This window comes from Phocoena sinus, chromosome 20 (assembly GCF_008692025.1).
Source record: "Phocoena sinus isolate mPhoSin1 chromosome 20, mPhoSin1.pri, whole genome shotgun sequence".
Classification (NCBI taxonomy): Eukaryota; Metazoa; Chordata; class Mammalia; order Artiodactyla; family Phocoenidae; genus Phocoena; species Phocoena sinus.
In genome coordinates, this window is record NC_045782.1 from 3,760,436 (window position 1) to 3,781,466 (window position 21,031).

The 21,031-nt window shown below is 44.0% G+C and overlaps 1 protein-coding gene and 1 long non-coding RNA gene across 5 annotated transcripts in view; one reads left to right on the forward strand and one right to left on the reverse strand.

Moving 5' to 3' along the window:
- LOC116745214 (protoheme IX farnesyltransferase, mitochondrial) overlaps nucleotides 1–9,465 on the reverse strand; it is a 110,430-nt gene extending 100,965 nt beyond the window's left edge. For all 3 annotated transcript variants that reach the window (XM_032615760.1, XM_032615759.1, XM_032615758.1), the window contains exons 1-3: nucleotides 8,835–9,465; nucleotides 3,391–3,524; nucleotides 1,363–1,684 (exon numbers count right to left, since the gene is read on the reverse strand). In XM_032615760.1, coding sequence (XP_032471651.1) covers nucleotides 1,363–1,684; nucleotides 3,391–3,524; nucleotides 8,835–9,438 — 1,060 coding nt within the window. In that variant the 5' untranslated portion in view covers nucleotides 9,439–9,465. The remainder of the gene's footprint in view (nucleotides 1–1,362; nucleotides 1,685–3,390; nucleotides 3,525–8,834) is intronic.
- LOC116745215 lies at nucleotides 8,997–14,510 on the forward strand. 2 transcript variants are annotated; one of them, XR_004347325.1, is made up of 3 exons: nucleotides 9,002–9,095; nucleotides 9,375–9,453; nucleotides 9,706–14,510. It is a non-coding gene; the product is annotated as an uncharacterized LOC116745215 (long non-coding RNA). The 2 variants fall into 2 exon arrangements; XR_004347324.1 differs by having other exon boundaries at nucleotides 8,997–9,095; nucleotides 9,375–14,510.
- The last annotated feature ends 6,521 nt before the right edge of the window (nucleotides 14,511–21,031 follow it).

Here is a 21,031-nt window from a genome sequence, read left to right on the forward strand (position 1 = left end):
GTTCACATTCTTAAGTCTCAACACAACCAGTCATCCAGTCTTCCACAGCAGAAGGCCCCAAGTTGTCCTAGAGCAGGGGCAGCAAACTCAAGTGCCTGCAGGGGCACCCAGGTGACGAAGTTATTTCATTTATTTAAGAAACAAGTGTATAGGTCTTAACATGGTCTCTTCTACACAATTTGCAGATGTCACCCCATTTAAAACTCAGTATTGACCTAGGAAGTAGGTATCATTATTATCCCTACTTTACAGATGGGTAAACTGAGGCACAGAGATGTATGGAACTTGCTCAAGGTCACTCAACCAGTGAGAGAGAGGATTTGAGGGCAGGGACTCCAGCCCAGAGGTCACTACTCTACGTTCTCTCTCAGAACTGGGCTGCGTGGAGGATAGCAAGGAGCATAGGGCCCAGGACCGGGGAAGGCTTGCTTCCCCTAACAGCAGTTAAGACTCCTTGCAAGTCTGTGTCCTAACCCTTCTATCTTATGGCCCCCAGCACGCCACCACGTCTACCTGAGGTTCTGTTCATTCCACTTCCTTAATATTTCTCTTTCTCTCTCTCCCCCCTTTTCTCTTTAACTCAGCCCCAAGTCATTTCTCAGTTGACCACCACTGATTTGTTTCCCATCATCCTTGCCTCTCACTAGTCCATGCTCTATAGCTGGGGTCAGCAAACTTTTTCTCTAAAGGGCCAGACAGGAAATATTCCAGGCTTTCCAGGACATAAGTTTTCTGTGGCAATGACTCAATTCTGCTGAGGTAGCATGACACCAGCACAGAACCAACGGCTATGGCTGTGTTCCAATAAAACTTTATTTACAAAATCAGACAAGCTTTGCTCAACAGTGTAGTCACCAGCTTTCTTTGCAGAGAAACAATCTACATTCCCGCACATGTGGGACAATCCCAGAGGCCCTACAAGAAGCAAAGCACAGCAGTGAGCTGGGAGTCCCAGGGCCCGTGTGTTCACTGCCCATCAAGCCCAGCAGTGCAGTCCTTCTTGTTTCCAGAACTGAAACGGAACACATTATCTTACTGCATCGTCACAGGGTAGTAGGTGTGAACACACAAAAGACAAGGAAATAAGCAGGATAAATATTCTGTGTTAACTGCAAATAAAAGAGAGACCATTTTTAGTACAATATGTTTAGGGTAATACTATTTACTATTCTGCGTAAACAGAATTCCAAAAATTTGACTTCAAATCCCAATTAAGTTGAAGAGAGGAAAAATACTAAGAGGGGACCCGTAGTTTCAAAATCATTCCTTTTGGGGCAATAACAAAATTAGCATTTTGTTTAACCAAAAAACAAACAAACCACTCTCAAGTAAGAATCTGACTAGACTGGAAAAACAAAGTACCTGTGAGTTTGATTTTGGACAGCCGAGCCAAAATTCCTGGCAAGTCATCCACACGCAGCTTCATCTCTTTCCACTGCTTTTCTTCTTTTGTCTCTGTTCCCACAGCTATAGAGCCTTCAATTACTGGGGTGGGTTCGAGTTCTATCGATTCTTTTTCATTTGGCTTTCTCGACAGAGACAGGCTTGGGGGTGAAAGAGGTCTCATCTCGTATATTTCGGCTTTGGCCTCATCCAAAGATGCTTTTTCAAGGAAAGGAGATGCCACTGGTTCCGGCTTTGGTTTCATTTGCTGGTTGAAGCTTCTGTTCAGTTGTGTGACATACTGAATAAAAAAGGTACACGTTACTCGGAAACCAAGGCCCAAAATGCTCTTAAATGCTTATTCAGTAGCACCTTCCATCAGTCCAACTTGTAAAATACCTAAAAGATTTTCCTATCTCACTGAAGTAACTTGTGTTAGAGTGTTACATGGGACTCACTCTACTAAGAAATATGGAGAATACAATTAACTGGTTTTTCAAATTCTACAGCTTAGAAAATCCTAGGGATTTAAGTTCCTTGAAAGAAAGATAAATTTATTTCATATGCATCTCCCCCAGAATTTCCCTCCATGTAGTACCAGAAACTGGAGGTTTCATATTCCAAATACAATGAAAAAGTTTTCTATAATCAAGAGCCAAGGCAACCTGTTGACTTTCCATGTTCCCAGGTGAACAGTGCATGCAGACATACTCAGTGGGGGACACAACCCAGGGCTCAGTGACCTTAGGGCAGTGGGTGTGGGGAAAGAATTGGATTTTAGAGTCAGATAATCTCTATTACTTACTAGCAAAAGGAGTAACTATGACTAATATCCTTGAGGCACTTTACAGTTTTATATAACATATATCTTTAGAGTTTATCAAATACGTATCTCATCCAATGTTCTCAAAAGTTGTTAAAAAAGACGGATCATTATTAGTATCTCTCGCTTTAATTTTCAGATGAGGAAACCAAGGCTCGGAAATAAACTGACAGAGAAAAGAATCAACAACTAGTTACTTATAGATGCTCCTGGGACTTGGAGCAACCTATCCTGATAACTAGTTAAGCAATTTTTCATTACATCACAAAGACTTGAAATTACATATACTCATCTTAGAAAGGAGTTACAAACTCATGAATGAATTCAGAGTTCTGTTTACATAAAAAAGGCATTAAACATATTTGAGTTTCTCTTCTAAACATCCATTATCCTCGATCCCCAACTTTAAAAGTCTGAACATTTCTGGAAATTAAAATCTCTCATCAAAACAATGTGCTTCATTAAGATTTTAAAAGTTAAAGTGGGCATTTTAAGTTAAAAAAAAAAGGTGAGAGAAATGTCAAATAGGACTTCAGAGTATGAATTTGCTATTCTTTCCTGCTTGCACTGAAATCATGAGTTTTTAGCAGTCGTTTCTTCATCCTATGATTCTTTGCCATTTGAGAAAGTGGCCAATGTAAGTTACCACACTGCCGATACCACGAAGTCGACCTGGACAAAAGCCTACTGAGCTATATTACCAACGCCCACTGTAAAATGCCCAGCAAATCACAAACTCAATTTGTTTGAATCTGCTCAGAAGGGCACGTGTTTAAAAGACTTTTGAATACACTGCTGATGTTAGAAAACAGGAAGGTCACACGGTTAAAGCAATTATTTCTGTATTACTGATGTATTCACAGAACTTTAAAGAATTTAAAAAGATGCATCATACAGTTCAGATTTTCCTAATTGTGGCCTAGTCAAAACACGCCAGCAGTTTTCAATCTTTTCCCAAACTTAATCAATAAGTTCAAGATCATACTTTAAAACTCAGACACCAGAATTATTCTGGTTTCAGTTAAGTACAAACAGAACAAGGGATTAAAATTGTGGATAAACTTCAGACCACATGAAATAAAAGTCCTTTTCAAAGAGTACTTCTTAAAACTCTTCTTACAGTCCCCTCATACAGGGAAAGTAAAGGCAGGGAGCACAAAGTGAGGATGGTCTTCTCAACGTACCATGTGCCTGAGGAAGTTAAAGTGCTGAAATGTAACCCACTGTTGATTGACGTTCCTGAGAAGATGCAGGAACCTACGAGGTGACTCCTGCAAGGCTCTCCTTTCTAGATACCAGACACATCCTCCTACCCAGCCTGTAATAGAGAGGAAGGGGGAAAAAATGTTAAAATCGTTAATACTTCTCACCAAGTGATGACTGGACCTACCCAGAAGCAGAGCCCACACCACAGTAAGCAACACATGAGTGATGGGTCAGAACTTTGAAATGACCTGATCCAGATCTGTGAATGAACGGTATTGATCAGCTCTGCTCACCGTTTAAGTGAGTGTAATTCTCCAGCAGGGCTAGGGAACTTTTTCATCTCAGGATCATTAGGCTTTTATTATATCAAATGCTGAAATGACCAAACCATAGATCTTTTAAAGAATAAAATATAAGGCTTCCCTGGTGGCGCAGTGGTTAAGAATCCACCTGCCAATGCAGGGGACACGGGTTCGATCCCTGGTTCGGGAAGATCCCACATGCCGCGGAGCAACTAAGCCCATGTGCCACAACTACTGAGCCAGCGCTCCAGGGCCTGCGAGCCACAACTCCTGAAGCCCAGGCGCCTAAAGCCTGTCCTCTGCAACAAGAGAAGCCACTGCAATGAGAAGCCCGCGCACCGCAACGAAGAGTAGCCTCCGCTCGCCACAACTGGAGAAAGCCCACACACAGCAACAAAGACCCAATGCAGCCAAAAATAAATAAATTAAATAAATTTTTAAATTTTTTTAATTTTTAAAGAAGAATAAAATATAAAACAATCAGTTCAGTCACTTTTTAAAAAGTATAAAATAAGAAGCAGAATTTTTCTCAATAAATAACAGTAAACTGGAAGATATGTTTCAGATTAATATTTTGGCCATGTCAGGTAAGCCAAGGAAAAGGGAGAGGAAATAGCTCTCAATAAAGTATGAGTCTATGAACCTAGTTAGGAAGAAGCTATTTTTGTTGTATCTGAATTTGGCTTTTAATCATTTCTCTCTAAACCTTCTCTCAAACATCAACAAATCCAATGCTTCCATGTAAGGCCTCATCCTGGGCAAGCCTTCAACAGGACCACAGCACAGACCACCACCCCCCCCCCGCCACCTTTCTTTTAAGTCTCTCCTTCCATGGCTTCCATGACCCTAAGGACCCCTGGTTCTCTACCGCCCGCAACTTATCAGTTCTCGGGTTCCTGCAGTGGCTCCTCTTGCTGTGTCAGCCACGTGAAGGCAGCTGTGTCGTTGCTGTTCTGAGCACTACATACTGTCCCTGAACAAACGTAATTCCAGGGTAATTGTTCATCTTCAACCCATTTCTAGAGTCACTATGCCTCTTTCCATCTGCTGAGTATCTCCACGTGGATGGGTTCTAGTACGTCTCTGAGAATGTTACTCTCACCCTTATCTTTACTCTGTTCCCTACTGCTGATAGAACCATCGCCTACTTGAGATTCCAGGACCACCCTGAACTCCTCCTTCATCACCTAATAATCATCAACTCCAGTCAACTCGGAAACACTGGTCAAATCTGTCCACTACTTTCCCTGCCGCTGAGAGATACAGACCCTTGTCATCCCACACCTGGACTACGGTACAGGCGTGGGATTCAAGCCACTCGCCCTGGCTTCAGTTAACTCTCTTTCCTCTCCAATCCAAGTCCCATAGAGCCAACGGTTTTCTTCTGAAGCCCGGAATACACATCACCTGCCCAAACCTGTACCTATGACTCGCTGTCTCGTGCTCTGCACTGCACGTGCCACCATTCCAGCTCGTGCATCTTCGCTGACGCTGCTTCCTTGCTGGCACGGTCCTGCCTTCCACCCGCTGCCTGTAAAATGTCGAAGTCTCCTTCAACTACCCTATCACTTCACACTGTTTTTGTGTGGCACTTCTTTCTTTCTTTCTTTTTTAAGATTTTTTGTGATTTGGACCACTTTTAAAGTCGTTACTGAATTTTTTACAATATTGCCTCGTTTTATGTGTTGGCTCTTTGGCCGAGAGGCATGTGGGATCTTAGCTCCCCGACCAGGGATGCAACCTGCACCCCCTGCATTGGAAGGCGGAGTCCCAACCACTGGACCACCAGGGAAGTCCCCTGTGGCACTTCTTAATGCAAATATTTCCATTTGTTTCTGCATCATGTTTCCTCAGGGGTAGGGACTCTCCTTTCCTCCCCTCTGTTACAACAGCTAGCAGAGTGCCTTCCATATAAGAATGAGATGATGTCTGATGACTGGGTCACCCACATCGCTCACCTGGACTGTGGGAAGGAGAGCTATCACCACCCCTCAGTAAACATGGCAATTATCTTAGACTGGAGATAAGTCCCTTCTTCACTGGAATCATATTCTCAATCCTCAGGTAAGTATGAAATGCTTATTTTCCACATAAATGAATATGTGTTATCTGTATATAGGTACAGGAAGGAACAGTAGTGTTGAAATCAGGCCACTGATTGAAATTTCCTTTGAATTCAGTCCTCTGATAGCAAGGGTCTGTTATCTATTTATTTGATGCTGCGTGTATTTCCTTTTTTGCCTTGACATTGTTCTTTGGGATAATACAACTTCAGTATTAAAAGATTATGTCGAGAAGACATCAAGTTTTATTGTTCTGGGTCTTAATTTCAAAACGAGTTTTGAGTTCCATTGGTCCAATGAGAAACGCACGTTCCTGTGAGGAAAAGAACCACTTTGGAAAATATCTCTCAAGATTATGTGGGTTAAAACTGAGACTTTATGGGGTGGGCAGGGGGGGAACAGCTAGGAAACTGTACTTTTAAATGATGAAAAAAACACTTGATTTAGTCAAAACACGTCATATCTCTATGAATCAGTGCCCAGAAATTTAAAGACATTTTGGTCCCATGTAAACAAATGTAGGTTTGAAGATACACATGGCTTATAATAGATGCATTAAAAATCTGGAAACAGGGCTTCCCTGGTGGCACAGTGGTTGAGAGTCCACCTGCCGATGCAGGGGACACGGGTTCGTGCCCCGGTCTGGGAGGATCCCACGTACCAGAGCAGCTGGGCCCGTGGGTCATGGCCGTCGAGCCTGCGTGTCCGGAGCCTGTGCTCCGCAACGGGAGAGGCCACGACAGTGAGAGGCCTGCGTACCGCAAGAAAAAAAAAATCTGGAAACATATGATCTTATCCACTATTCATCATCAACACTGAGTCATGATCGTAGGGCTTTTAAAATGAAGTGCACACGACTTCCCTGGTGGTGCAGTGGCTAAGAATCCGCCTGCCAATGCAGGGCACACGGGTTCGAGCCCGGGTTCAGGAAGATCCCACATGCCATGGAGCAACTAAGCCCGTGCGCCACAACTACTGAGCCTGCGCTCTAGAGCCCGCGAGCCACAACTACTGACCCCGTGTGCCACAGCTACTGAAGCCCACACGCCTTAGAGCCTGTGCTCCGCAACAAGAGAAGCCACCGCGATGAGAAGCCCGCACACTGCAACGAAGAGTAGCCCCCGCTCACTACAACTAGAGAAAGCCCGCGCGCAGCAACAAAGACCCAATGCAGCCAAAAATAAGTAAATAAGTAAATAAATAAATAAATTTATTTTTAAAAAAATGAAGTGCACAGATAAGAAGCTGAAAGGTCCTGAAAAGTTTTTAATGGCTATAAAATTCTTTGAAGCTTTAGAAGAACAGTCAGGCATGACCCCTAGATACCTGATACAGTCCCTATTTACCCTTCTGCCACCTTCCCCCCATGCTGCTTCCATATCAAGCTCTTCCAGTGGATCTTCCAAGTGGATCATAGCAGGTTGCACACACCACTTACTAGCAGATCTTTTGGCGATTATGTTCATAGCTTCAGGAAGCTAAGCTGTCTGTTAATTTCCCCCATACCTGCATCAAAAAGACGGGTCCAGCAACAAACCATGTGGACCATATGCAGTCCACTTACTGAACTGGGGAATTCTAAGTAGTCAGGCGGACTTGTCCTATAGGAAGCTGAAAATACAGAACTGAAAGGCAGAAAAGCAGCCAATCTTGAGGAACGCACACTGGAAAAACCTCCCTACAGAGGTGGTAATTCAAGCACTAAGAAAGGATGAGCTCTCTGAGAATGAGTGTCTAGGGTCAGGATCAAACATGCACAGTCGGGGATGGGAGAAGGCAACAAAGAAATTCAAAAAGAACTACAGACCCCTTAGATAAAATGTATCATTATGGAAAATCCCAGTCATACGCAATAGCAGAATACAATGAGCCCCCATCACTGATCCCCCAGCTTCAACAACTACCAAACCTCTGCCAATCTTGTTTCATCTATACACACTCCCACTTCTCACCCTCCTGCCCTCCTTTTGCACCAGAAGAGACCTTGGAGATCATCTAGTTGAACTGCCTTATCTAATAGGCCCAAAGGGACTCCATCTCCAACATGGGCCACCAGCAACACGTTCGTGACCCGTAAGTTATCATCCTAAACTACGGGGGGGGGAGGGGGGCAAAACAGTTCCCAACCTCCAGTTTAATAACTCCATCAGGAGAAATTTCATTCATTCACATGTAATTATTCAGCACCAACAGTGTACCCCCGGTACTGTGTCGGGCACTGGGGACACAGAGGTGAACCAGAGAGATACCGTCCCTGCCTGCACAAGGTTCAATCTTCTAGTTAGGAGAAACACGTAATAAACCGGTTATAAATAAATAACTACAGACCGTGCTAACCATCATGAAAGAAACAGGGTGATGCAAGAAGAGAGGGGCGGGGGGCTCTCCTTAGATAGGGTGGTCAGGCCTCTCTGAACAGGTAACATTTGAGCTGAAACCGAGCCAAGGAGCAGGAAAGTGCATCCCACTTTCAACATATAGCTGTGACAGGTCCTTGGCGTGGAGGGATTATATCAGGGACCACGCTAATGGAGAAAGACAAAAGTCTGGGGGTCAGGGGGTGGTTATGGCCCGCTGTCCGTGGTGGTCATCATCTTTATCATCGCCATCATGACGCTTTATCCTGGAACAAGGCTTCCGGGTTGGGGGGTGGGGGAGAAAAGCACTTGCCCGGTCCTTCAAGCGGGACGTACGAATAACTTACAAATGGCTAGGACCTAAGACTCTAATAAGTCAAGAGGCTCGTGGAGCCCCCAGATTCTACTCCGTCCTCTCTCTCGCAGCCTCCAGTCTCTGAAAACTGAAAGAAGCACCAGACATCGCGCCCAGGGGGAGGAGGAGATGGAGACGGTGCAGACCACCGGGGCCCCAGTGCAAGACTAGACCCTAGCTCCGTGGCCTCTTCACGTCAGGCTACTCCAAAAGTCACTTCCCGCACTGGTGCCCCGCCGACCTCGCCAAGGGCTCCCAAGGTTGCAGGTAGGGGGAACCACGGCGTCACACGTGGCAAAGAAAAGAAAATTCCCCCAAAGTGGTGCCCGAGAACGGGCGCAGTACCTGTCATGACACGCGAAGAGAGAGTATGCGGGGATGCGGCCATCACGCACGAGTCCGGCGGCCCCCCGGGGTCCCCGCGTCCTCTCTCCTCACCGGCTGCTGGGTGCCGCCATCTTCTTTTCCCCGCCCCCCGTGAGAGGAGCGGGAGCTTCCGGGTCGTCACTTCCGGTGGGCGGGACGCGGAAGTGGAGGGCTGTGGCCTGAGGGGCGTTGACCGGCCGCCCGGCTGGAGCGCGCTGGGCCTAGGACAGGGGACCTGAGGTACCTTCGCGGGGCGCGAGGAGCGCGGGGCGGCGGAGGCTTCCGAGGAAAGGCCGCGCGCGACGGCGGACCTGCGCCTCCCGCCCCGAGGCCAGCATCCCTGGCCGGACCCGAGGGGCCTGGCCCTTGGGCAGGGCCGGCCGCGGGCTGCTTGCGGGCCGCTTGCAGATACCTCCGGGATACTTTTGGGCCGCCGAGGCGCCGGGAGGAAATGGTTCTGGGGACGGTGCCCCCAGCTTCCAGCCCCATCGGTTACAGCTTTACCATATTCGTTGTCAGATGCGGGGAGCGACGCACGCGGGCTCCTGGCCCCTGAGCCACGCCGAGGAGTCGTCAGGAGCATCTCGGGACGAGGAAGGTGCGTGCAGAGTTTAAGGTTCCAGGCTCCGGAGTGACCTCTGTATTCCTGGCTCCACCTTCTGGCCCCCTGACGTGTTGAGCAAATGACCTAAGTCCCCCGAACCTCGGTTATGTCGCTGTGCGACGGGGATCATAATAGCGTATGTCCCATAAGATGGTTGAGAGAATTAAATGATGTCTCTGCAGTGGGTACCCAGCCAGACTCCTGTCACGGCCAAGAACTGATAAGTTATCATTCGTGTCTGATTAGGAGGGCAGGTTTCAGCGCTCCTCCTTTCTTCCGGTTTTGGTGTTGGGAGTTCCGCAACTAACAGTGCACTGAAGGAAAAAGATTCGGCATTTGAAAGAGAAGAAATAGGTAACTGGGTTCTAGGAGGGTAATTTCTCTGTCTTCAGTGTTAAGGTGATAGGTGATCACGTGGGTCATCTCGGCTAGCATTGCCGGGCACGGGGGTACCGAGAAGAATGAGACCCCCTGACTGTGTGAGAGCTGACACGGTACCAGTGGGGCGAGAGGGGTTGTCAGCAAGGTCAGTGTGATGGGGGTGATGTAGAAAGTGCTTCAGAAACCCAGGTGAGGTAGCGGTTCTGTGTGGTTGGTCAGGGAAGGCTTTGGAGATTCAAACTTGGTACTCAGTTGGAGGAACAGTGGATTTTTCCTGCAAACAAGGAAGGGAAAGGATATTCCCTGAAGAGGTAAACAGCATTAAATACTATGTTAAAAGTTTTCAAAACGCCTTGTAATTTTCCATGTGCTTTTTAGAAACGTTTGGTGTTGACATCCACAGGAAAAGGTAACCTCTTTTGAATAACAAGTTAAGGCTCAAAGAGTTTTATTTGCCCAAAGTCACCTAGCTGCTGAGTTCCAGACCAAGACCAGAACCTCTGATACCTGTTAGCACGTGATTTCCACCTTGCCTTATGGCCTTATTCACCCAAGCGTCTTGAAGAGTCACAGCCTCTGTGATTTGTAAAACACAGAGAATTTCAACCTTGGCTGCCTGTCAGCATCACCTGTAGGGCTTTAAAAATTACAGATGCCTGAGCCACCTCCAGACTTAAATTAGAAAGAGTGGGGAATGGATGGAACGGACGTATAATTTTCTTTTTAAAGTATCACAGGTGATTTTGGTACACAGAGCTGAGAATTACTAGATTCCAACTTTTTTTTCTTTTTTTGACAACACAGCTATGTCTAAAAGGTTGATTCACATGAGTGTTAATGTTTCATGTACTCCGAAAATATGAATTCCTGAGTTCTCTAGGTTTGTGATAGACAAGAAGTTTAATAGACATGCTCCTCCTTGGCCAACAGATTTTTCTCTTCATTTTCAGTTCTTTCCAAAAATGGGGGCAAGGTCAAGTACATGAATGAATGCATCAGTTTTTATTTATTGAGAGAAACCAATCAGTGTCATATGGGAAAAAAGGCCTAAATGATGAATACCTTCTGTTGAGATTGGTCAGGAAGTGCATTCATTTGTAATTAAGTTAGCCTATGTCAATAATCCCAAAGCATAGTCTCCAGAAAGGTAATCCCTGGAGATACTTCTGGGAGGAAGAGAATCCCACTGCCCTGTGCGGTGAATTGGCTGCCTGTAGCTGCAAGGGAGGCTGAGAAAGCAGAGAGCAGGATTGTAGTGATGAGCTTAGGCCAGTCACAATCCATCCCCCAGACACAGTGCTGTCTGGAATCAAACCACAGTGATGTTAAACTAAGAAAAAAGTAGAGAATGGATTTTGGTTAAGCAGCTAAAAGGGTGTGCCACAGTTTTGTTGAACCTGTTGTTTTCCAAACATTTTGGAAACAAACCCTTTTGTGAAATACCCTGAAAACTTGGGAAGTGCCAGCCTCTCTCACACACACACACAGCCAAACAAACAAACAATTTGGGGCTTGGACTATGTTTGTGGTGACAGTTTTCACTTATTCTAAGGTGAATCAGACTTCCTGATTTGGAACGATCTTACTTCATTTGACTTACTTTTCCTGGACAGGTTTCCTTAGAAAACGCCATATACAAGCTCTGCCCTTCAGTCACTGTAGATTAATAGGACATGTAGAGATGGACCTCAACAGCCATATAACTGCACCTTTTCATCTTACAGATTTGGAAACTGAGGTCCAGAGAGGTTAAGTAATTTACTCTGAGTGATAGAACTTTGTCTCCAGACACCCAGGCCAGCATTTTTCCATCTCATTATATTGTCTTTCTTGTCCCTGACTCTACCTGTGGCATCTTCACTAATGAAATTAAGTAGGGCTTCACAATTATATATATTTCTTTGACTTTGGATTTTTTAATTTTTACAGTTCAAGTAAAATAAATATGTTTCTTAGATTTTTGTAGAATATGTTTTTAATTACCTGCTTATTTTGTTTAATATTGCTTATGACGAGACATAAAGAATTAAAAGCATTATTTTTAGCTAAAAGCATAGTTTTAATTAGCCCACAGTTACTGAAAGTTGAGTTGTATTCAATTTTATGTTAATGTGGTCATTAACCACAGTTATCACTTGCATATGTATTTTTAAACGTGATTCTGAATAACCAATGTAAAGCTATGTACTTTGTCTCTTAAAACTAATGTTATCACGATTTACCTAGATAATGGCTTAGCACTCAGTTAAAAACCAAGCTACCCTCAACTCCCACTTTGTCCTGTAGTGGATTTCCTTCAGAATTTGAAAGCAGAATCTCAGAGTTTCTCCTTGGAGAGTCTGTACTGAATCCAGTCTGCATTTTATTCCGTCTGATGTGACTTCTGAGTGGATGCTAACTCTCTCAAAGCCTTGGTGAATTTACTGCAGTAGATACAGACGTAGCTTCCTCTAGGCAAAATCCCAACCTAGTATGCAGGATGTAATCAGTTAGCACAGAATTATCCATCTAAAAGCAAAATAGATTTCAGAGCCCAAGGATAGGCAAAGGATCTGAATCAAGTTTTTCCAAAGAAGATATACAAATGGCCAATAAGTACATGAAAAGGTGGTCAACAGCATTAGCAGTCAGAGAAATAAGACTTAAAATCAAATTGGAAACCTGATGTTCTACTGCTGGGAATGTAAAATGGTGCAGCTGCCTTTGAAAACAGTTTGGCAGTTTTTCAAAAAGTTAAATAAAGGGCTGTCATATGACCCAGCAGTTCCACTCCTAGATGGAGAAATGAAGACATACTTACTCAACGATAGAAAGACAGGGTTCTTCCCCTGGTCCCATGATGTTGGGGGTAGGTGGTGACAAGACAGGCCTGGTTTGCTTCGTGCTTGAGGGAGGCCTCCCTGCTGCTGTGAAAAGGCCGATGCTCAGGCTCCTTCCAGTGAGCTGGGCTCCCACCAGATGTAGCTCTGCTCACCAGCGTCAGGGCTCCCACATAAGTGTGTGTGTCCAGAGCCTCAGTGTGATAATAAACTGGCGTTTGCCCACGCTTGTCCTCCTCTGGAGGCTTAGCAAAGGTGACCACTGCTACAGTAGGCAACTCAGGTGTGGGAAGCGTGGAGTATTTCAGGACCCTGCCTTTGGCCGTGGCTTCATGGTGGTGATGCTGGGTCAAGTCAGGTCAGGAGACTAGTGTTAATTAGGCAATCGAAAGGGTTAAAAAGAACTCTAAGTGTCACAGAGGTAGCAGCTTCAGAAAGTAGCTACCACCTCTGTAACTGGATGGTGGGGAATGAGGCCAGGATTATTACAGCGTGGAAACCGAGAGGAGCAGGCACTGCTCTACTGATGCTGTGGTCTCTGCAGGGAACTGACCAAGCTGGATCTTAAGGTGTTGGGGAAGCTGTACGTGGCCTCAGCCGCTGCTGCTGGGGTGAAGGAGCACTGGAGTGAGGTGCCCAGGGGCGCAGGCAGACGGGAAGCAGGTGGCGGGAGGGACCCCTGCCCTCTCCATCCTGCAGCATCACTGTCCCATCTTGGCAGAGCCGAGCGGTGAGAGAGCCTGCAGGAGTGTGGTTTGCAGACTCCCAGCTCCAGCACCAGCAGGCACCGGATACAGGGTAAGTTTGGAGCCAGGACAGATAACTGCTGGGAGTTCTTAGGTGAACAGACGTTCCACTGTAAGTGTACAGATTAGGGTTTACAAATCAGCCTCCTATGAGCTTGAATAACCTAAATCAGTTCCTCAGATCTCTTAATAGTTCCTCCAAGGTGACCAGTAAGGATCCTGGTCCAAGGTCACTCCAGTCAGACATTACCCTCAGCTGTAACCTTTTCCAGCTCTACACCCCAGGGCTGATTCCATCCAGGAGCTTGGTGACATCATAAGTGGAAAGTGAAGTTCAGGAATGCAGGAAAATGAAACAGCCGCAGGGAAATGCCCTTGAGCAAATTCTGCTCACTGCCGCGGCCTTCCACCTTCATTAATCAACAGGCCACGATTTTAAGGGAAGCAGTACCTGCAGTCCAGGAGGTGAGCCACGACGGCCTCCGGTCAAACAGAGGGATCTCAGCCACACTTGCCCAGAGTTCCTGACAGCCGGAGAGGCCATGTGACCCAGTTCTGACTAGAGAGAGAGAAGGAGAAACCTGCAGACAAGTTTTCTAGGAAAAACCTCATTCACTACTGAAGGTGTTCAAAGGGCAGTGCTCTGGGCCTTTCCCTTCCTTTCATTCTCAGGAAGCAGGGCTGAAAGTGGAATTTCTGGCACTGAGGCAGCCGTCTCGCAATTGTGAAGTGATGAAGAAACATGCCAGGGAAGGTGGAGTAGGAAAAAGAGAACCCAGATTCTAGATGAACTTGTTGGGCCCCTGCTCCAAGCCTGGAACATCTGTCTGCAGACTTACTGCTATAAGCATACTGTTCTGCTTAAGCTACTTTCCGGGTTTCCGGTTCGTCGCGTCCCTGATGGGACATTGAGGGGTAGGGCTGGGGAGCCGAGTGACCTGCACCAGAGTTTGCTGAGGAAGACGGCATGGAGAGGCAACCCAGATCACGCCAGACCGCTGAAACGCAGGCCGTGTCTAACAAGAATAACACAAACTCGACATGGTAGCTGTTTCTAATAGGATATAAACCCACAACGGTTTAAATAAAACAAATACAAGATGCAGTTTTGTGCAGACTAGCTTCTTACCTTGTTGCTTGGCTGTTTACTGTGCACCCAGTTCCTTTGCTGATGTCAAAATGTCCTGCTTCCCCACATCAGGAAAGTATCCCTTTTCTCTTTTCCTCATCCTTGGAATCTTGAAGCCTCGTGAAGAATATGGTGGAGTGCTCCAAGTGTAGCAGGAGACAAATCCTGTTGGCCACTACTGGTTGAGAAAATCATAACCCATAAAGAGCATCCCTAAACACCTAAACACACATTTTTTTATTAGTTAAAAAATAAAATGGTTCTTATATATTCTGGTAAATGACCTGTCAGTGTTATAAAACTAGAGAATTCCAAGGTACAAGGAAATTTGCTAAATGCAAATTAATAAGAAGAATCCCAGCAAGGTTATTCACAAAACAAAAATAATTAGCAAGCTACTACGAAAGCATAAACATCAAATCTTTTCTAAAATTAGTTATTAGTTCTCATCTATGGATCTTCTTTCTCCCTGCATTTGTACCTTTAAGACAATTGATAACAGGAAATGAAGATGTTGATTTCTTTTTTGAAATAAGTATCAATGCATATTTGCAAAAATATGCCATTTCTTTAGCATTTACGGTGCATTAAGTGCTTTGTCATGACATCATTTACTTTTCTCCAGAACCAAGATGTGTGTCATTCCCATTTTCAGATGAAGAGCTTGAGACCTTAAAAGATTTTAAAAGATTAAATAATTTTTCCAAGTTCACATAGCTAGGAAGTAAGTACCACAACTAGAATTTAAACCTACCTGATTTACAAAGGATGTGTTCTTAATCCTAATACTGGGCCGTCTCCCATATTTTATGTATTATAGAGTCCTCATTATCTGGCATTTTTTCATACTAGAATAGAGTTTCACATTTCATCAAACAAGTGAAGTTATTGTAGTCCGGCCTCAAAAAATTACTTGATTTTGCGTTTTCTGACTTGGGTTCAATTTCCTTTGACCTCAGTTTCTGGGTATATAGAACAGGAATACTAATACCAGGTCCACCACTTCAATTACATTGCACTTTCAATACTTAATGAGAGTTCATGTCTAGACACCTTCAAATAATACTCATTCTGGAGACCTACCGAATCAAAAATCTTTGGGGGTGGGCCTGGGAATCCAGAGTTAAGCAAAATGACTTTATTATTTTTTAAAAATCACATAAGCTTTGTGTAAAATGTCAAGAGTACAGAAAAAGAAAGAAAGCATTCCCAAGAGAAAGGGTCCCCAAGGAAGATGGTGATGGTGATGGTGGTGATGGCGGCCATGATGATGATAACAGCACAGACACCCCCTCTATTTCTTAGATTCTTCCTGTGTCCCAGAATTTACATACCTTGTCTCATCTAATCACATTTCACCTTCGCAGCAACCTTACAGCTAACAGACGATTATCCACATTTATATATAAAGTAATCGAAGCTCATAGTCTGAGAAATCTGTATTAGGTTCCTAGGGCTGCAATAACAGTACCACAAACTGGGTGGCTTAAGACAACAGTTATGTAACGTCCCCCAGTTATGGAGCCTGAAGTCTGAAATCAAGGTATCAGCAGCACCATGTTCCCTCGGAAGCCTCTATGGAGCATCCTTCCTGCCTTTTCCAGCTTCTGAGAGACCCAGGCATTCAGTTCCCAGTCTGTGTCAGCCAAACTCCCATCTCTGCCTCAGCCTTCACATGGCAGTCTTCCTTCTGTGTCTGTCTTCACAAGGCATTTTATGCTCTGTGTGTGTGTCTCTGTCCAAATTTCTCTCTTTTAAGGACATGAGTCTGATTGGATGAGTGCCCACCCTAAGGACTTCATCTTAATTTGATTCCATCTGCAGAGATCCTATTTCCAAAGAGGCTGACATTCCCAGATCCTTCAACATGTCTTTCTAGGGGACACAATTCAACCCATAATACTATCCAAGGATACAATGGCTAGTAAACTGCAGGACTGGATTTGAACCTGGGTGATGCTAGAGTCTGGGCCCGTGGCCGTCAGCCACCACATATCCTGTCTTGGGAAGACACACGTTGTGCTGCAGTGCCTCGAGCAGGGGGAGGTGTAATAAGTGGGGAGAAAAATCTTGCAACTGTTCAGGAATAATTTATTTACAAGAGAACAAAACTCTGGGTGAGTCTCCGACATTTCCTCTGCAACAGTTAGATGCCAAGTGACTCCACACAGTGTTCTGAGAGGGAAAAAGTTATGAGCTAAGAACCTTATACCCAGCAATTTCTCTTTCAGTGGGACAGGCAAGCGTTCTCAGAAATGCAAGGGCTCAGAAAATATTCCACGTGTTGAAAAACTATTTGAAGATACATTCCAGTGGTTCAGAGGGTTTGAGATTATAGAGACCAGAAAAAAATCTCAAAAATAATTTAGAAACCAACATAGGGATTGCCAGCTTTTAACTGTGTAAAGGCATTTATAACAAATCAAACTACCATCTAGTGTTCATATAATGGCTTCATAAAAGATTGATCATTTTAATGCCAAAAATATTAAAAGAATATAATCTGATAGCTACTTAAATGGAATAGTTTAGCTTTATGGAAAAAATATTTGTATTTAATATATTTTACCCCAGAGGAGCGAAGAACTTTTTCTGTAGATAAGACCTCACCCATGAATGGGTGTTTGAGAATCAGGAGCTCACAGGAACCTAAATAAGGACAAGTGAAAATGTGTTCTGGCTAGCATTCAGGATTTATGCCACTGGGGGGAAAATATGATTTGAAACTGACCATAATCATTTCCATCTTCTCAGGAAAGTTTCAGTGGGAAAATCAGTCTTTGCAGTTGCTACTCCCTTCCACATTCAGAGGGTAGAAGGAAGGAGATAACTTATTCCCTCAGCTGACATCTGGGTTTCCACTTAGTCTTTCCAAGTTCTCATGAAAATATCCATGAAAGGACCACTAGTTTAAAATAATGGTTTGCCTTCGCACATTTAATTACTTCTCCCTCCCCGATTCTCTATAAAAAGAACATGTCTCCATTTCAAACTGAGGGTTTGCCCATTTGGCTATAATTTCTGCAAATTAGAGTACAGGTGAGGCCAGAGTAAGAGAAGAACCCATCAGTCTATGATTCCTGACATATAAAGGGTGAGACTCATGTATGGAGAAAGAGGAGTGGCCGCCTAGCAAAATTCAACCAGTACCTCCCTCCCCAAACTCAGAGCCAGAGGGGCTGGGAGCCAGGACAAACAGAATCTGGAAGCCAGTGTATCAGGTAGAGACACAGAGGCTGCTTGAAGCGTTCAATCACACTTATACTTGGAATGAGTTCCGGGACTAAGTAAAGGGCAGCGGTGAAGCTGGCTTAAAATTGAGGAAGTGGGTGTGAGTTGGGAAATGCTGCCCTGGAGCCTTTGCCCTAGAGCCCTAGCTAAGGGTAAGCTAGAATGACAATCAGGAACAGAGACTTTGAGGCACCATGGTGAAGTTCTTCCCCCATATCTGTTCCCTTCCTCACCTGCTAGGCACACGGACCTTCTATATGGTATGAAGTAATACTATGGTAAATCAAATCACAATTTCCCTATCACAGTAACTACAGAGATATCAATCCGAAGACACACTGAATAAGACATTTGCAACATTTCCCAAGGGACTATACAGTGATAACAAGTCCTCAAATCTAAATGACTTGACACCAACAAAAGGGTTTACTTGCTCACTTAAAGCTTGATGCAAGGTGGGTGACTCATCAAGGCTGCCATCCTCCAAGCAGTAACACAAAGATCCAGGCTGCTTCTGTGTTATGGCTCCACCTTTCTCAATATGTCCTGTATGGTCACCACCTTATCAAAGCAAGAGACTCGCGCGTACGCATCAAAAATGGCAAATGTCTTTTATACTCCCAATCCATTGCTCAGGACTAATCAAATGTCCCCAACATAACTGCAGTGTAAGGGCATCTGAGAAATGTAGGTAAGCAATGAAACATACGGGTATTACTCTGCCACAGGGACATAAAAGAAGACTTGGATAAAATGAAAGGCATACCATGCTTCTGTATCAGGAGAGGTAATATTGTAATGGTGTTAATTCTCTCCAGTATAATATAGGGCTGTAACATAATCCTGACACAGCACTTAATAAAATAACCCCCGAGTTCTTCAGGAAGAATAAATAACCAAGAATAGCCAAGAAAAGTTAGAAAGTAAAGTGAATATGGCAGGGCTGTCCACCAAGGTGTTAAATGTATTGTGAAGCTCCAGTTGTTCAAATAATTTGGTGGTGCTTGACCAAGAATAGATACCAAGATCATTGAAACAAAATGACAAGTCTAAGAACAGACCAAAGGGTATATACACATTTGGCATGTTTAGATAAGAGCAGCATGCTAAATAAGTATGGAAAAGAATATTTAGCTGAAGCATTTAGCATAGGGGCCACCGAATCAACACTTGGGAGGAATGTTAAGTCTGTACCTCACACTGAACTCCAAAATCTATTTCAGACGGACTGAAAAGTTTAAATGAGTTAATAGAGGGAAATAAAGGCTTGGGAAGGACCATCTCAGCATGACTTAGGTCAAAGGATCCATAAAGATGCATGCGTTTTTACTTTAACCTAAAAGTTTTAAACTTCTCTGTCCCAAACGACAGATCAAGCTAAAAGGCAATCAAAAATGAGGGAATCAACTGCATCATATATGACAGACAAGGGAGTACCACTATTAACATGTGAACAGCTCTAGAGATAAATGATAAATGCACAAAATATATGAATGAAAAGACATGGGAGTTTTTTTGATAAACATAAAAATTTCAATATCATTAGGGTCAAAGTACAAATTCAGAAAAACTGGTATAGTCTTCTACCTACTGAATTGGCAAAGATTAAAAAAAGTGATAATTGGTGCTGTTAGGGTGCAGGGTGACAGGGAGTATACATTTGTATCCAGTTGGCCCTCCATATCCACGGGTTCCACATCCGTGGATCCAATCGAATCAAAAATATATTTGTTTAAATTCCAGAAAGTTCCTAAAAGCAAAACTTGAATTTGCTACACACCAGCAACTATTTACATAGCATTTACCTTGTATTAGAAGTAATCTAGAGATGATTTAAAGTATATGGTAAGATGTGCATAGGTCATATGCAAATACTACACCATTTTATATAAGGGACTTGAGCATCCATGGATTTTGGAAACTGTGGAGGTTCTGGAATCAGGCCGCTGCGGATACTGACAACTGCACTCTCTCTGGAGGGCAATTTGTTAAAAGTCTCCAAAAGTTTCTACCTGGGCATTCTACTTCTAGGAATTTATTCTAAGGAAATAATAATACATTTGTAGAAATAATTATTTATTAAAATCATCATCCAATCTCAGTTTTAGGAGCAAAAGTTTGAAAACAACCTAAATGTTCAGTAATAATTCTCGGTAAATATCCAGTATGTCTTGACTGAATAAATTGTTTTATGTCCACATGCACAGACATTGTAAATATTGTTGTAAAGTTTGTTTATAGGCATTAAGATGTTCATAGGCTATATTTGAATGAACAAAGCAAACTACCTACAGTATGTTCCTATTTTAGTTTTTCAGAGTTTATATATGCCTTAAAAAATTTCTAGAAACATACATTCAAAATTAACAGCAGTCACCTCTGGTTGATAGAATTAAGGCAATTTAAACTATTCTTTTTCATTCTCTGTATTTAAAAATATATGTATTCTACAATAAGTATGTCTCACTAAATTAAAAAATGGAGAAAGTGGAGGGAAAAAAAACCTGTGAGACTCCCAGAGTGGCCACTGCCAGGGTCTGACGTGTGGATCAAAAAAAGAGAATGACTGTTGTGCCCTCATGGCTGCCTGAAAACACATATTTCAGAGTTGGCTGCATGCTTTCTGGTAGCTTTGTATTCCAAGGGCTGAGGTTTGCAAACAAGCTAAGCCAAGTACAGCGTGTGCCCCATCAGGTGGTTTTTGGAGCTCACCAGGGATGAGTAATGCTCGCTCATTTACCTTTGGAGGGGTCCGTGCGGGGCGCTGAGGTGTTGACGGAACCTGCGCTGAGAGCAATGTTTATTTATATCTCTTCACCATCATTCCCGGCTAAATCGGGGGCTTTCTGCGAATTTGCTCACAGTTTGCATTTGCAGTTCTCTCCACTGGTGATCCCTGGTTGGATTTGGCTGGGCTTGAGCAAATGAAGAGGAACTGAGACGGTGAATGGGGCTGAGCGCTGTGATTCACGCGTGCTAGAGGCTGTTGCCTACACCATACGCGTTGGAGATGCTAAGGTCTCCAGACTTCTGCTTTGCACCTTGAGGACTAATTCACATCTGCACTGCTCATGCTAGAAGATGTTTTAAACTGTGTGACTCTGTGTGTGTGTGTGTAGCCAGTTGGGGTGGGGGGAGCCCTCATAATGTCCCAGTTAGGGGTGAGCCGTTTGTAACCATTGAATGTCTCTATGGAACGTGAACACTCCTATAAGCCTCTGTTTATTATGGAAAATCTCAAATATATAAAAAGCAGAGAGTTGACC